The sequence below is a fragment of the Drosophila teissieri genome, chromosome 3R (genome assembly GCF_016746235.2).
Source record: "Drosophila teissieri strain GT53w chromosome 3R, Prin_Dtei_1.1, whole genome shotgun sequence".
NCBI classification, from domain to species: Eukaryota; Metazoa; Arthropoda; class Insecta; order Diptera; family Drosophilidae; genus Drosophila; species Drosophila teissieri.
The window spans coordinates 25,896,977-25,914,315 of NC_053032.1; the positions used below are offsets into that span (position 1 = coordinate 25,896,977).

General features: G+C 45.7%; 1 protein-coding gene across 1 annotated transcript; it reads left to right on the forward strand.

Annotated features, from left to right (window-relative positions):
* Positions 1 to 5,113: 5,113 nt before the first annotated feature.
* Positions 5,114 to 12,298, forward strand: LOC122621756. The gene is made up of 6 exons (XM_043799732.1): positions 5,114 to 5,728; positions 8,287 to 8,541; positions 8,932 to 9,109; positions 9,342 to 9,448; positions 12,024 to 12,101; positions 12,164 to 12,298. Exons 1-6 carry the CDS (start codon positions 5,354 to 5,356, stop codon positions 12,296 to 12,298), a joined length of 1,128 nt encoding a protein of 375 aa, XP_043655667.1. The 5' UTR covers positions 5,114 to 5,353.
* The last annotated feature ends 5,041 nt before the right edge of the window (positions 12,299 to 17,339 follow it).

The following is a 17,339-nucleotide window of genomic DNA, read 5'->3' on the forward strand; positions in this document are numbered from 1 at the left end:
AAAAAAAGCACAGGCTACGGCCGGGCATTTCAAATCCGATGTCGTAAATCAAACGAACGGCAATTGTGCGTGTGTGATTGGCGGGCTCTACACTGAGAGAAAGCTTGATAAAACACCCTGTTCGGTATGTTCTCACATCCATAAAAATCATTATAGATAATGCCAAAAAAAAAGGTTCAGTCCAGTAACATCAAGGAAATAAGAAATAAGTTTCATTTCCATCATGTTGTTTGTTGTTAGTTGCTACGTGCTAAGAAGTTTAAAAGGCATACTTAGATTATGTGTTATAAAATTAAAGTAAATTTCTAAAAGAAAGCTTTAAAATTGTTAATTTAAACATTGATTGGAATCTGATATATGAATAAATCGAATGCACCGAAAGAGGTTTGAATAGCCAATACAATTAGCTTAGTTTTGCTCCGGATTTTATGCCTAATATCCAGACAATTCGATTAGTTTCCCTCCGTGTAGAACTTGCCCGGTGGTCGCGTCCCCAACAAGTGGGCGGCATTGGGATTATGTGCTTGCGGTTCACGGAGCAGTTGGCCAATCCCCGGCAAATGAAGTGCGGCAGCATTTGATTATACAGCGACTTCCGAACCGCTTAACTTGGCCGCGAGTGTGCGCGAGTGTTTGCATGTCTTGAGAGCCCCGAACAGGACACACCGGACTCACCTGACTCACCGGACTCACCTCTTGATTACGGCTCACAATGTAAGTAAATTGCGGAATTACGGGTCTCGATTCGTTGATTACTCAATCAGCAGTCAATGGGTTTAACTGCCGGATTTCCGCAGCGTTGTGGGGAAGCAAGTCTGGGGCTCATACTAATCCGCGGCTTCATATCAGATTGATCACTATTATTCGGTTAATGGCTTAAACTGGTTATTAGTTTGAAATAGCAGATGCCAATTTAAGGAACTCTTCTGTTAGTTAGTTATATTTTAGAATTTTTTAATGAACTAGTTATTTGTTTATTACTAAATCTAAAGAAATCCTTTACCAAGCAAAGAACTCTAGTTTCCCTTCGCTGCATTGAAATTTGCTGTAATCTGAGACATTTTTGCCACTTGCAACGTTGGAAGTAGCACAGTTTATGGATGCATTTGGAGAACTTTTCAAGCTTCTTGCTTCATGCCCAGTCGAGTTCACTATTTGAAAGGATTTTAGTTTCGTGCTCATTTTTCAAGCATCGAGAAACTAGAAGTTGAATGAGGCTGCAGCTCCAGCTGCCTGGAGGCTGTCTTCTTTCTTTCAGCCTGGCTAAAACCACTCCTTTTTGGGCCATGCCCACCACAATGAAACCGCAGCGAAGCCGAAAAGAATAAATATGAAAAATATGAGAATGCAGCTCCAGTCGGGCATTCATGCATCCCCCGTCTATTCACACTCATTCAACGCGGGATGAGCTGGTCTTAAATTTGCATAACAAGCGAGCGACAAAAGTCGTCCCCCGAATCGTAATTATGTGCAAACAAACGGGGCAAATGAAATTTCAATTAAAAAACGAGTGCCACAACTGGGGACCAAACCAAAAAAAAGAAGAAAAAGTGAAATCGAAGCCGACCTTTTCTGGGGGGAAACCCCTTTTTTTAAGGCTTCCCGGCCACCGCAATACGCACTGTTGGCTGGGAAAGGGAGCCGCCAGTCGCGTTGAAATGAGTTGAGTTGAGGCAAGTTGAGTTGAGTTGCGACTCGAAGTGAATGCCGAGGGCCAAGTGCAGCGCCAGGTGCACTGACATTGGCACACGAACTGCTGCCTCAGCCCGACTCCCTGCCCCTTTCCCACTCTCATATTTTCTGCACTCCGTAAGCCCCTCCCCCGTTGGTGAACCCCCCAATTCGAGTGACTGACTGGCAGTGCAATTTTGTTGCCAACCTTGAGGACGTCGCTCTGCCGGCTGCTGAACGCCTGCTATTCCGGATTCAAGGCTGCAGGGGGCAGGGAACAGGGGCGTCCGCGCAGGGGTATCCCCTCATACCCCCCCTCATATTCGCTGTTTTCCCACCGAACTCATCCGTGGGCTGATTTCCCCTTCGCAATGGATCCACGTCCAGCTTGGGGTTATAGCCATGCAACCAGGATATCTAAAACTGGCATTTGCCACTCGTGAATTTGGGTTTGGCAAAAGTTACTAAAGGTTTCCGTTCCTAGCGCTTGGTTAAATAAATAAAATATTAAAATTCTTTTATTATGAAAATTTATTAAAATGCTGTAAAGAAAGCAGGATTTATTTAAACCTTTATTCACTAATACCTTAAATTCATTAACACACAAGTGAGCTCAACAGTCGAACTGCAGTGCAAGCATACTTTCTTGCTCCGGATTTTAGTTGTTTTTATTTTTCCCCATTTTTTTGTTGTATTTTTTCGAGCCAACAATGTCAACATGGCAGTCAGCCAGAGGAGCTGCAGCTCGCTTTTTCCACTTCCTGCCCCCGTCGTGGAAATAATCAGTGTGCGCCTTTTTGTGTGCATTGTTGCTGTGGGGTGTTAAGGGTTGGAATGGGTTAAGCGGGTGGCGGGTTGCAGCGCTCAGTTGCCATTGCAGTTAATTGAAAATACTAAATTTCCACTGTCTAGACGGCAAATTATATGACAATTGTTAGAGCGCGCATGTTTGGCTTTCATATTAAAATTAATTACTCTGGCTGAAATTTTGCATAAAAATTTGTGTGAAAGCCCATAAACAATGGGGCCATTGTCGAGCGCGTTTGTGTTTATCTGAGTATGTGAGTGCTGCTTCTGCTTCTGTTTCTGTTTCTGTTTAATTTCACCTCTTCAGCACTTCATCACTTCATCACAGGAGTTGGACTTAATCCCCTTTGGAAAGTTTCATAATTAGAAAGCCAAGGCGATAATCAATGGCTGGTAATCGGGGGAAAGCGCGATGCATTTGCACATTTTCACACGCTTCAGGGCTTGCAAATTTCCCATAATTATGCCAGAGGATATATCCACTTGAGGGCGCTGAAGTTGTAGTCCATAGTCCAGGAAATTGCAAATTACAAACGGAAAACGTGGGCTGGCCGAACGAACACCTTTGATCAGAAATTCGGCTCACTGCACACAAACAATTATTTGGCACTTAATAAACAATGAAATTGAAAATTTAAGATGCTTATCGTAGTCAGTTTGCGGCATATGCAAATTCAGTCCAGCTTTCATGTAATTACACTCGACCCGTAGCATCTTAAACCAATATATATGACATTTTCCATGTGATGTATGTGGCATATGCATATGCTATATGGTGTGGAAGTATATGGCCCATGTACGGAGTGCCACTGACATTCATTAACCGAGAATTGCAACCTTTTTGGGTTTTGGGTTTTGGGCGGGAACGGTGTTTGTTCGGCTAGCTCGAAAATAAACTTTGGCAAGCTGTTTGCAACGGCTGCGTATGCAAAACATCTTCAAAATTGACTTTACCGATTTTGCCTTTTGCATTTTATTATGTGTTTATTATGCTAACAATGTGCCGAAAGTTTTCCGGCCGTCTGAGATGCGGGTGGGCATGTGGTTAAATATTTGCAGTTGCAGCAGCTCAGAAGTGTGGGTGGAAATAGTTCAGATAGGTTGTTTTATAACTGAATTATGGATTTGCAATTTTATCTGGAAATTTTATGTGTTATCGCATTATCAAAGCATTTAAGCAAAGTGCTAGTGAAAAACAGTATAGATATTTTTACTTGCCTAAAGTTTGGGCACTAAACATGCGCTTTGTTTAAATGCCTTGACTCCTGACGCCTAAGTTCTTCTTTGAACCCCTTCCCAAGCTGTATTCCCTTATCAATTCAGATCTTAAATCATTTCAATATTAAAATAGCTCTGAATTGCCTGTGCTAACGGATTCCTGCTGCTCAAGTTCCACTCGGACCCTTCCAGCAATCTCGTGCCTTTCATCTGCTAAAAGCCCCATCACTTTCATCCCCTCGGTTGGTCGGCCGGAGGTCACTCATCCGCCCCATTGTCCGGCATGCTGGCATTTTGTCTAGCATGTGTTTATCAATATGAAAGGTATGCGAGGCCAAGTCAAGCCGAGTCAATTAGTTGGCTCTCACTTCGGATCGAAGTTCTTGTACACACGGATCCACGGACTGGCTGAGATTCGGGCTGGAAAGAAGGGAAGAAGAGCCGACCACTTCAATCTAGCACACTCAATGACAGCTGCAGTTGCCTGTGTGGCCAAACTGTAGCCACATTATTTTCATTATGCCATTGTCTGCCTCCTTGGACCACACTTTTCGGGGCACTTGGGTAGATGGGTAGTTGGGTGGGGATGGCCAGCCACCTGAGGAGGAGGAAACGGCTGGACAATATTTCTGCTGCCAGCAGACATTTGCATTTCATTTTTCGACAAGCAAAAATATTTTTACAGCCAAGCATACACACAGAAACACACACACCCGGAGACAACAAACAAGGATCGGGGTCGTTGTCGTTGCCGTGGCATGGGCATTGCACAAATAGTTAGACGACTTCCTTTTGTCTTTTGTCTGTGACCCGAGGGCGCTGCCATCCGGCCACGCCCCCCGCACCGCCACCGCCGCCCTCGGTGGGGGAGTTGCCTCCCCCGTCTGCAGTGGTCCATCTGTCATTTTAAGTGGCTTATTCATATGCAAGTGGCTTCCGGGGCTAAGCATATTCAAGTGTTTTAGTGGCTCGTGTACATGACCGAGCATTATCATTAAGTGCTTATAGGCAGGACTCGGCATAACGGCAGTGGCCCTTGCCCATTCCCTTGATTGCGAGTGAACAATGACTGCTATTAACGCAAATTGATATGCCAAAGACCCTGCCCCTGCCCCTGTCCCTTCCCCATCAGATCCATCTAGAACCAGATCCAGGCAGTTCCCCCCATGACCTACACCTGTCAGGCGAGTCAAATGGCCACCGGAAGTAGCCGAAACCATATTACGCATACGCACTGTTGAGCCCGGCAAATGAAAAGCATTCGTTACAGCCTCAAAGCCAAACTCAATTTAATTTAATGTTTATGTTTTTATGCTTCTGGGCATGCCTATGTTTTCAGTTATATGAACATCTTTAAATCCATTACTTTTTTCTACCAACAGAGTACACTGCGCAACTTGCCCCTGTTGCCGCTGCTATGAAGGCAACCTCCAGCAGCAGCTGCAGCAGTGCCGCCAGCAGCTGCAACCAGCCGGAGCCACTGGCGACTGGCGGTGGATCCAGTGGAGTCAGTGGAGCTAGTGGTGTCAGTGGTGCCAGCACCTCGACGAAGACGCAGCGCCTGAACAAGGTCTCCTTCGCGCCGCTGGACCTTCCGTTTCCCAGCGCAGCCACGTGATACGCGAATGCGAATGCCAGCACCAGCTCCGGCTCCAGCATGCCACACCACCACAACATCGTCTGCGAGTGGCTGCGCACCATTGGACTGGGCCACTACGGCGACAGCTTCCTGGAGAACGGCTACGATGAGCTGGAGATCTGCAAGCAGATTGGCGAGATCGATCTGGATGCCATTGGCGTGGATAATCCCTCGCATCGCGGCAAACTGCTGAAGAGTGTGCGCATGCTGCGGGAGAAGGGCGCCGCCATTGTCTATGTGCTGATCAACGATCCCAAGGCGCTGAGCAGCAGCAACGAGATCCTGGCCTCCGACTGTGATACGCCGGTGACCATGAAGGAGCTGGAGGCGGTCATGAAGCGCCACCTCGAGGCGGATGGCATACGGCTCACCGCCCATCCGTACTCCACGCCGGTAGGTTCATTCTCTCTTTACGATCATGTATATATTTTAAAGATATATGCTACTTTAAATTGTTTGTATTACTATTTTAGTTCTGATACCCTGTTGTTCTTATGTACTTTATTAAAGTCTCGGCAAACTATCCCAACTAACTGTGGCGAGCAAGCAGCCAGCGATTGCTCTTATCTACGCTCGTTTTGTTTAGGGTCCTGGCAATTTGCATCCTGCCCTCCCCCGGGGGGCGTGGCACGGGGGGTGGGCACAGGATGCATGTGCAACGTGTGACAGTCGTTCGGGGAGCCGGCGTTGTGTGCGCTCTAATGTGAAATTAACACGATTTTAATTTAGTTAAACCGAGTGGCCAACCAACGAAGCCCGCTGGGTCACCTCAACATACACTGTGTCCACTTCAGGCCATCGGCCCCCTGCTGTTCTGTTCTGCTCTGTTTTGTTTTGTTTATTTTATTATACATATAACGTGCAGTCGCCGGTTGGGGAAATGATTTTGCATTGCGTTAATTTTGTTTATTTTGGCGCGTATTTTTCGGTTGCTGCTGGCTTACAGATAAAGCTCAGCATTGTGGTTGCGTTTGTTTCAGTGAAATGAGTGGGGCGACAGGAGCTACCATTAAATGATGGCTGCAAAATTGCCAGGCCAGCAAATTGCACTGGAAATAGTGGCAAAAGTTGTGTGAAGGTGGATTAAATGCTTGTACTGTTGAGAATATATAACATGAACTGCATTACACGTGACTCCAAACTCTTTGCACTATAAATCAGAATTTGCTAGAATTTTCCAGATAGCTGGCCCACTGTGCCCGTGTAAAAGAAGTGCACATTGAAAGGCATTTGGCAGCCTCGTTTGCCGTGATGACTTCTGCTGCCTTTGTCCACGTTTTGTTGGCTGAAAACATGTCACTAGTTCAGGGCCGCCTGCATTCCGCCAAAGAAATGCAATCCCATGCAATGCAATGCAAATAGATGCAAAGCCATCTCCATTTAAAGTTCAGGTCTATGCACATCCCCATCCAAGCATCCTTTTGGGGGGCGGGGGCGGCTTCAGTACTGGGCGCGGTGGGCGTGGCAGACGTGCCTATTGAGCACGCATGGAGTGTTGACAGTTTGCCAGACACTCTTCAGATTCCGATGCAGCTGCTTAATATGCAGGCCACGCGATCCGCAGGCTTCCGCTCCAGCTCCTGATGCCAAATTTGTAGCTCTACTGAAAAAAAATAGAATAACATTTTGTTTGAATTTTTTCTGCACTACCAGCACTTGTATGTTTAACGCAAACTAGAATAAACCAATCACTAATAATTTGCCATGAAATGGAAGTTCTTGGTTTATATTTTTACTGCCCTTTAAGAAATATTATTATTTGTTTCTGTGTACTGGCACTTTTATTTCTGTTCCTGTTCCCTTCTAAAAGTGTTCCGTGGCTATGTGTGAAAACTTAGACATAGGCTGCATCAGGTTTTGCTGCTTTGCATTTTAATTAGCAGCAGTTGAGGTCCTTTTTTTTGTTTTTTTTTTGTTGGTGCCAAGTTGATGGCTCAGTACTTGGCATAGTTTGTGCGCCAAGATGTGGTTAAATATTTACGATTGTTGTCTTTGTGGCGGCGCAAATTGAAATGCAACTTTAAGCCCGAAATGGAATTATACCGACTGGCAGCGAAGAAAGGTGTCTGCAGGATGAATGCTGGCGAAAGGGGGGGGGGGGATTGAAGGGGAGACAGGACTTGTTGGCTTCTGGCCCCCGCGACGCCCCCTTCGTCTGGGCCATGTTGACGCGCGGGCTCCAACTTCAACTAATTGCACTTTGCGCTGATGAGACAGACAGCCCCCTGGGTGTGTGGGTGTGTGGGGGTGGCATGTACTACAGCTGCAGTGGCAGAAGTAGCAGTACTAGTAGTAGTAGTAGTAGTAGCTGTGTATCTGTGTATCTAACTGACTGACAGCTGCAGACAAGTTGCATTTCAGCACAAATGTTTGCATGTGCATTACATGAATGCGACGCTAAATGAATTTGCCAGGCCGCGGGGTTGGGGGGTTCAGTGGATTTACTTCTGCCCGGCTCGAGGATGCAGGTGCAGACATCGACATCGACGTAGACATAGACACACAGAAGATGCAGATACGGATGCGGATGTGGATGCAGATGCAGATGCAGATGGGGACGCAGCTGCAGATGGAGCAGCATAAAGGAGCACGATGCTGCCGCTTCAGTGACCGCTTTGAATGTCAAACAGGACACATTTAAGTGGCAGCCTCACGCTAATTACCGGAAGATATTAACACTTGTGCGCCCGCCCTGCCCCGCCTCACTGAGATCTGCCTGCTCCTTGAGGAGTGGCTTTTGACCCTGGCCTTAGTGGATTGCGGTTAGGACTGCTCGGGATCTGGGGATCTCCCTGCTCTAGATGCAACTTTCCCGTGCACCGCAGGAAATTGCGAGCTTTAATATAAGTGATTTAGAAATATATAGAAATACTGATACTGTAACTTCTTGATTATTCATATTTATTGGGTCCAAAATGGTTATGAATCTCATCACTTTTCTCGCCATGCAGGAGGGCAAACGAGGCTACCTGGAGGGCCTGGCCGCCCACTACAGCAAACAGATCAACATGCCCTACGACGACGTGCTGGACGCCATCGAGCAGGTGCGCCTGTCCAAGTGGAAGGAGCGCCACGTGCGCATCTCCACGGGGCACACGCTCTCCCGCCGGATGGCCGGGCCCAGCTGCAGCGGCACGGGCCTGGTCAGCTCCTCGGTGATGCCCACCAGCCACAGCCAGCCGCTCTATGTGCCCGGCAAGTACTTGGTAAGTACGCCTCGGTGGCAAGCAGATGCTCCGACTTCGAGCAGTGACTTTTACGGCCGCAGAGGCTTTTACGACCCCCAGCTAATCAGACTCTAATTCATTTCCGTTCCGTTCCGTTTCGTTTATTATGCATGCTCGTGTGTGCTCTTCTTTTATGTGTGCATGCACTGAAAGAAATTTAGTGTCTCTTCCTTGGGAAGTGATATAAATAAGCAGAGTCAAAGGCCGTAGTAAGGCACATTAGACACTTTATTATCGTTTTAATCCTTCGTCATAAGAAGCAATGAAATCGCTTTCACCCTATTGAATATTTATGACTAAGCTCTTTAAGAATCCATAAACCTAATTTTTATCGATCTGTATATATTATATATTTTCCGTGATGTGCAGCCCTCCAGCTGCCTATCGAATCGCGAGGAGAACGAGATCTACAGCTACACGCAGAATGATTTGGCCAATCGCATGGCCCGGAACGCCATCGACTCCAAGTCGGCACTGAATCTGAACGGGATGCAGCACAGTTATCCGGGAGCACGGACCAATTTCTTTTACGACTTTTCGGCAACAGGTGAGGAGTGCCTAAAATCGGAGGAAAGGGGGCTGTGGTTAGAGACAGTTTGGCGGCTGTTTGGTTTTTATGGCTTTTAATTCAATTAAATTGGTTTGCGCTTAAACTTTGACTGTCTGGTTAATCAAATGAATGTCTGTTTGATTCTCGGTTTGATTGTTCGCCTGACTGCCTCGCATTTGGACTTGGATTTGGATCCGCATCCGCATCTGGATTGGATTGGATTGGTTAGAGGGTCGGAACAAGCACAAGCAGCGGAGAACGGTCTTCCACAGGTTTTTGCAGGGCCTCCGGCAAAGTGGAGACGAGCTGAACGCCACGGAGGGAATGCAGTTGAAGGTGAGTTTGGAGGTCGCAAATTGGGTGCCACTTACACAGAAGGTAGACCTTTTTTTTATCGAAACCATTTCGTGTGTGATTTTGTCATTTCCGGTTAAGAAACCGTTTTTATTGCCTACTTTTCGGCTTACTTCCTTGTTTGCTTGTTTGTTTGCTGGCAATGGTAAAACTTTAGTTGTCATATAAAAAGGGGGTAAAAAGGATTTGGGTAAATCAACCAAATAAATATAGGAATGTTCTCAATCGTCCCTTTGGAATTGCTTTTAGTTTTTTAATTTCCTCTGCTTTAAATCTCGAATAATCCAAGCAAACAGGAATTAGTGCTTTTATATAATACTTCTGCTTGGGTTTCCATTCGACACTTATGTTCAGCGCCATATAGACAGTGACATTTTCATTAGTCGGGCACTTGACACCTCCTAAGTTGCTCGAGAATTATGAAAATGGAACGAGTTTTCCCATTTCGGTCGCAGTTTAATTCCCGGCTCCTTCATTCAGGAGAGGGGAAAGGAGGTAGGGACCGCTTCCTATCTCTCTGCAAAGCCATGAAAAGTTCCATCATTTGGAGCCAACTTCAAAGCATTTCCTTGCCGCATTCAAAACAAAAACTTTTCCCGATCCCCCTACTCCCTCCCTCCAACCCCCCAGCAACGCGACCATCCGCTGCTCTGTTTAATGTCGAATTTTTGCCATGGACAAGTTTGGTGGACGAGGAGGAGGAAGGGGGAGAGGGGGGTTGAGCACTGGGACTACTTATAAAATTAAATTAAAATATAAAAACCGCGTAAACCTACAAATAACAACGATGGCCGCGGCAACAACAACAATAGCAGCAATAACTAGGAAAGTTCGCGTTCTGGGAAAAGGGGCGGGGCGGAAAAGCCCGGGGGCGGTAGAAAACTTTATCAAGGCTAAGCCGATAAAAGGCAATTACCGTTAATTGCGTTGACTTGCGCTGGGCGAGTGGTCGAGACCAGACAATGACAACACAGAGCAGGAGCAAAAAGAGCACGGCGTGCTGCGGGGTCAGGGGTCGGGAGTCGGGGGGTCAGGGGTCACGGGGAGCGGGCAGCGGGCAGTGCGGCAAGGACATGTGCCGGATGCAAATGGCAGACTCCGAGATATGAACTGCCGATGAGGGCGGGGATCCTGCAAGTGCAAGTGCCAGATACCAGATACAGATGGAAGTCCACGACAGGATGCGCAATGCACTTGCAGAAATTCCTGTGTATACTTCTTATCCTTCCAATAGTCCTATATATTTATATCTTAATAATCCTGGCAATGTTAGCTAAGAATGTATTGTTTATTCTTGGAATCTTAAAATTATTGCTTATTTTGCTAACTAAAGTGATTTTTCTGAGTGCATCGAGTGCTGAAATCGCAAAGGACAAAGCCGGGGACGAGAGCGCCAATCGCATTGTCGGGGGGCGTTGTCAAGGACCTGAGGACGAGGCACGTTCCTGGATCTCCACGTTACCTGGTCATTTGCACCTTGGCGCATTTCGGCTTTGCTGCGGTTGTTATGCCGGATGTGAAGGATGTGGGTGGGGATGGGGTCGTGGAGGGTGCTCCCTCTACACACGACTGTCCTTTTTCCATTCGCATTTGTTTTTATTATTTCAGGCGTGCCAAAGTGTTTTGTTTTGTGTGTCCTGTCGCCGTGCACTTTTCCATTTCCATTTCCATCGAGCTTCCAGCTTCCATTCCCTTTCTTTTTTTTTTTTGGCTACCTTCTTTTTTCTGTGTGTGTCCTTTTATTTGGGCTGGGTGTCCTTCGCAGTCCAACGGGAGTTTATAACTTTTCGTGTTTTACGGTTGTTGTCCGGTTTTTCTTTTGTGTGTGCTCCTTCGCTCCTTCGCTCCTTCGCCGGCTGTTCATTTAATATTTAAGCACAATTTGCCGCTGCCGAGGACCACGGCTGCAGATTGTCCACTCCGGTTGCTCCCGAGTTTTGCGGTCAATTTTGAAAATGACTTGGGCTAAGCACTGGCGACAATTGTGCTCCGTGTTCGGGACAACTTCTTTTGTGTGTGTGTGTTTGTGTTTGTGCGGCGTGTCCTCTGGCACTCATTACCTTTCTTTGGCCCCAGCTCGTGATTCTGTTGCCGTTGTCGTTGCCATTGCTCTAGCTGTGCTTTTTGCTCCGGTCAAAGGTCACCCGGAGCGTGTGTTCCAGCTCCTCAACGGCACTCATTATGCGGTCTGTTGCGGAAATGCTGCTCCGGGGACAGGAGCAACCGGCGCTGCCCTTTCATTACACTTTCTCGGCTGCCCGGCGCTTTTCATTTGGCATTACCCATTTCCATTTGAAGTTTTGGCTGCGGTTGTTTTGAGGTGTCGATTTGCTCGGTCCGACTCGGGTTAATGAAGTAATCATGGGCGGGCAAGAAATAGCCGGAAAAACACACCAAAGTGATGGGAAAATACAATTTATTTAACCTTGTGCATGAAGCTAAAGTAACAGGTGCCCACAGCCAAGTAAATATCCTAGACTGTGAGCTATAGAAAGTATTCTTAAAATATATAATAACATAATGTTTTTACTATTATTTAAAGTGTATCCCTTTGCAGACCAACGAGCGCCTGAGAAACTGCAGCACGATGAAGCGACCAGAGCCGCATCAGGACTTTGAAAAGACCATACAGAGAGTAAATATGAGAGCTGTGAACTCTGTGAAACGTATCATAATTAACCGCTTATTATCTTGCAGCTAAAGACACAGAAGGCGGCCCAGAAGAAGCCAGCCAGTGCTCCCATGGAAATGGCCATACACGACCGGAACAAGGAGGTGGCCCACACCCATGTGAACGAGATGCCGCTCAACAATTACACGAAGCATCCCTAGGATTCGGCGCTAAGCAGCGCTGCTGCTTAGTACCAATATCCAGGATAACAGAGAACAGAAAACAGAAAACACACATACTCACTTATGGAAATCGTTGAATCAATCATTATTCTCAGTCAGGTGATACACAATGTCAAGAAGGGCAGGATCATAATCATAATCTAAAGGATGAGGCTAAATAGTAAAGGAAATAGAGCAGGCCAACGAAGCAATATTAATGCATTTATAACTAACGAATAGGAGGACAAATAGCTATAGGAATCATATCTGCAAGTGTTGAGTTTAACTTACCTATAGGACTAATTGAGATACGCCACCCGATCACCACACCCACCCCACTGTATAGTCACCTGACCATTAATGAACACTAAGCCTAGTCTAAGCAGCACTTCACTTCACCTCCCCGTTGATCCAACAGTACATTCTGCACAGCGAGAAAATCGAACTCAAAGTATAAACTGTTATCTGAGTCCTTTGCAATTCCGAATTCCGACACTTGTTGAAACAATTAAACACCCTTGCGATTTTAATGGCACCGATTCTTGCTGTTCACTCAAAAGCCATTAGTTGATCACCCCGCAGCCATTTTCTAACTCAAATGAAATCAAATCTATGACCAATTTTGGTGATTGCTTTTCTCTGTGTGCATGCTGCCACCCACCCAACCAGAATCAATCTCGAAATGCTCTTGCCCCGAAGTCTATCGGCAATTATTTGAACAGCCCGAGAAAGCCGCCGCAGCAGCAGTCTGCGAATGCATCCACAACTGGCCGGGGGAATGTTGACAAAACGCAAAAATCCAACAAGCTTAACGCTAAATCAACACGCACACTCGCACACTCGCACACTTGCATACTTGCATACTGGCTAGCACGCACACATCCAAACACACACACACCCACGGCAGTCACACGCAAAAACACAGATGCAGGCTGGCAAACTTGTTCTAACCGCAGACGTTGCACAGACACACGGACACCAGGCTCACGGACAGACGAACGGACGGATGCGGATGCGGATTCGGATGCGGATTCGGCTCCGGCATTTCCGTTTCAACTTGGCACTGCATCGATTTTGGTCTTTGGTTTTTGCGAGCTGCAGCTGCAGGCGGAACGGATCGGGAGAACGGAATGGAATCGACCTGAAGCCGAAATGGTCGCTCTGCTATTTGCCTTTTTTGCATTTTAATTGCATGTTGCGCCCGAAAGTATGCAACTTGTCCTGCAGGCCTGTAGGTGTGCGATTGTCTCTCTTTCTTGCCGTGTGTGCGTGTCAACAGAGATGGGAAGTCCTTGAAGCAGTACTAGTTTAGTATTTTTTCATTTCCCCAGGCTCAACGCAGAGTGTACTTGGCAGTTTTAAGATTTTTAGTAAATGTATAACGTTTTTTTTTAATATATAATATATTGCTTTAGGGAAAACTTCTGTTTCTGTTTCCATTTCTTAGAGGTGCACGAGAATAACTCATCTCTATTCGGGCACAGAGAATGCGATTTGCATTTTTGAGCCTGGCAAAGGCATTTGAAATTCGTTTTTAATTTTGTTTGCTCCCTGGCCGAAAGGCATCAAAATGGTCGATGGCCATTTGCTCGCGGTTGTCTTTGTCATTCCACCCACCCCCCGAAATGCACCACCCCCCAAATCCAATTCCCTGCCATCAGCGACACTGCCAAAAAGCCAGGGAGACAGGAGCCGGGAAAGTTCTGGCCATTTCGGTGCTGCAGCTGCGTTTATTATTAAATGTCTGCGGCGCCGCGTTGAGCTGCCAGAAAATTGAAACATTTAGCGGCTACGTGAGTGCGTTTGCCAAGGGATCATCTGCGGCCATTTCGAGGCCCGTTTCCGGTTCCGCTTGTCGCGAAACTGCAATTAGCTTAAGCACTTGTCCCGCCGCAAGGCCCCAGCCCCATGCCACATGCCCCATGCCCCAAATTTCTATGACTGCCATGGCAGCCATTTAATATTTAATTTTTATTCGATGTCCCTCCGGCGTGTGTGTGTTAACGTGCAATTAACCCTGCCAGGCTTCGATGATAATTTTATTTAAATGAAATTAAATTAAATGCAGCACATCAGAGACTCTATCAGCCAACCAGCCAACCAGCAACCAGCAATAGTGAAAATAGTATAGACAAACAAACAAACAAACAAACAAACAAAATGCAAACAGTGAAAAAAGGTGAAATTAAATATAGGCAAAGTGAAAACAAAGCAACAAACTCTGAGCGGGCAGTCAAGTGTAAAATTGTGCGCCAGTTTAATATACATATAGTACGATAATTGTTGCACTACCAATACATAGGCATATACATACATACACATACATATACATATATAGAGTACCCATACAGCAGCACGGTCAGTTAAATGGCCAAAAACAATGAGAGCAATCGGCAGAAATGGACCAGAGACAGCAATTAAAGCGTAAACTGTAAAATACAAAGTCAAATGCAGCCTGCAGCATGCTCGCTTTAATTTGAACAAAAATAAATAATGCATAATAAAAATTGATTGGCGCATGCGAGTGCCATAGAAATGGCCATAACATTCACTGCCAATCAAGCGAGAGGCATTTCGATATTGATCCCAGCCTCTGCTAGGTGTTCACGACAATTAATTTATGCGTAAGCTCAATCATAATTTAAATTAGTACTGCCACAGCTGGCCGCCCGTAAATCAATGACCAGCCCTATTGACCCACTTGGGGGAGTGGCGGGGGTACCGGGTTTTCCCGCTGCCAGGTCAAGCGGACGACAGCTTTAACATGGCCAAGTGGCCAAGTCGAGCGCAACAAATCACAATAAACAACCAAGAGAAAGAGACAGAGACAGCGAAAGAGAAAGAGACAGAGACAGAGCTGAAGGATAGCGATCTGAGTGGGAATCGCAGGATCCTGGCTCGGCAATCAGGCTTACAGATATATATTTATTAATTTATTATGAATATTGATGACCTACGACGGTCTGCATACAAATATACATCAGCAAATATACATACTACATACCTACCATTTAGCCACATACGAATATATTTACAATAAACGCTGATGGTGGTCAGCCATCGACAAATTTCAATTTACATACGTAAGTGTTTAAGCAAAAGGCCAAAGCATTTCAAATGCAAATGGAACACAAACCGAAACAAAAACAAAAGCAAAAGCAAAAAATCCGGCAAATTGATTGCCCAAATAAATAAATAAATAAATAATATTTATGAAAATAGAGCACGCGCGAAAGCGTGTCAGAATTACCCATTTAAACATAGTAAATATATTTACACACATTTGTATAGTTATATGTATACACCCTCACTAGAATATTAAATGTTTAAAACAAATATTTAGCGAGCATATGCCCCAAATGTTTTGCACTTGTAATCAAAACAAAGAAATTGGCAAATAGTCGCAAAAAGTGTAGCGAAATTTGCATACGTTATACGTTCATGGAAAAATCGAATATTTTTCAACTTCAGTTCACATAGAAATAAAGAGTTTTCCCGAAATGTACAACCACTGCGAGTTTCACTGGGTAATTTTGAACACCATCGATTATCATTTTGGTGGGCTGATTTAGAAAAATAAGTCAGGATCATCAGGATCTTCCCTTATCTTGAGAAGGCCATTCCGAAAAGATAAAGTGACAGCGCTGTTGGGAGGGCGAAATCCAGGTGTTGTTTTCCATCAATGTCGCTGTCCCTTCACGTGCTCCACCGGATCTCCGAGTTGCCTCTGGCGGATGATTGATGATTGCTCCGACGCTTCCTGCAAGCTGAGATTGCTCTAAGCCCTCTCCTGCTCCTCTCCTGCTCCTGGTGAGGAAATCACAGGATGCGAAGTGAGTCAAGGAGGTTACAAATAGTGGCTGAATATATCAAATGCGAGTTGTAAGGACCGTGACTTTAAAGAGTGCTCATTGGCGTCTGATTATTTAGATAAATAAGCGGAAACACTTCACTTTGTTTGCTGGCAGTAACTGCTCCATAAAGATATTTCGTTTCCAGAGAAGAAAGATAGAGACATCTCTTTAACTGACTAGATTTTTATTAGATTAGATTATTTTATTAGCTACGTATTACCGGCACTAAAAGTAAAAGATAAATTTAATGGCTATATAATTCACACCATTATTTGTTGAAAATATAGCCGTAGTCAACTGTATCTTTCCGCTTGATCAGCCCACAAATTATTCCGTTTCTATTGATATATATATGTAAACCAGTTTGCTGCGCTCTAATCTGAGCTCATAGCTTGTAGATCCTTCCACATTCAATTAAAACAAATGAAAGCAATTTGTGTGAAGTCTGCAAATGAAAAACAGAAAAAAGCAAGAAAATGCACCGGCAGGTTCCTACTCGAATATTCCCAAACAAATATGCAGGGCCTCCACCCCAATCCCATCATCTCCACATTATTCGAACCTCGAACGTGTCAGTGTAAGTTCAAGTGTAGCCAAGAGCGGAGAAGTCAGCAGGAGGAGCAGTGGCAGGAGCAGGAGCAGAAGTCCTCCAGCTGACTCCACTGGAGCGGATGAGGACGAGTGCCGATGATGATTGTTGGCGTCGCCAGGAAAATGGAAGTCGGGACTCGGGAGGCAGTGGGAGTGACAGTGGAAGTGGGGACTTTTCGGGCCTCGTCCGATGATTGTGATGGGCACAAAAGCCAGCGTCTCATGAAAAATGCATGCGACTCGGCTGCCTCATATGTTTTATGGCTTGTTGAACTCCTGGTCGCTGGTCCTGCCCCTCATTCTGCCTCGCCCCTCCGTTGTAGTTCAAGTTGTAGTCAAAGTCGCATCGCATCACTGCCATGGCCTGTTAAATTAATAAAGGACAGCAGCGGCAGCAGGACCCTGACAAAAATGTTGTATGCTGCCAAAGTTGAGGTTTGTTTTTCAACAGCTGTGCCGGGCAAAAGCTGGATGGAACGGAGTCTGGGATAATATGTTTAATTTTCCCCAAACATATTTCCCTTCCACAGCTCCCGCTGCTCCTGGCCCCTTTTTTTTTTGTATTTTTCATTTGTTATTTCGGTCTTCTGGCTAGT

Excerpts from the sequence above, each read along its gene's own strand:
- LOC122621756 (XM_043799732.1), top strand. The coding sequence starts at position 5,354 with ATGCCACACCACCACAACATCGTCTGCGAGTGGCTGCGCACCATTGGA. Across the intron at positions 8,542-8,931 it reads ATGTGCCCGGCAAGTACTTG|CCCTCCAGCTGCCTATCGAA; the intron begins GTAAGTACGCCT and ends CGTGATGTGCAG. Across the intron at positions 9,449-12,023 it reads CGGAGGGAATGCAGTTGAAG|ACCAACGAGCGCCTGAGAAA; the intron begins GTGAGTTTGGAG and ends ATCCCTTTGCAG.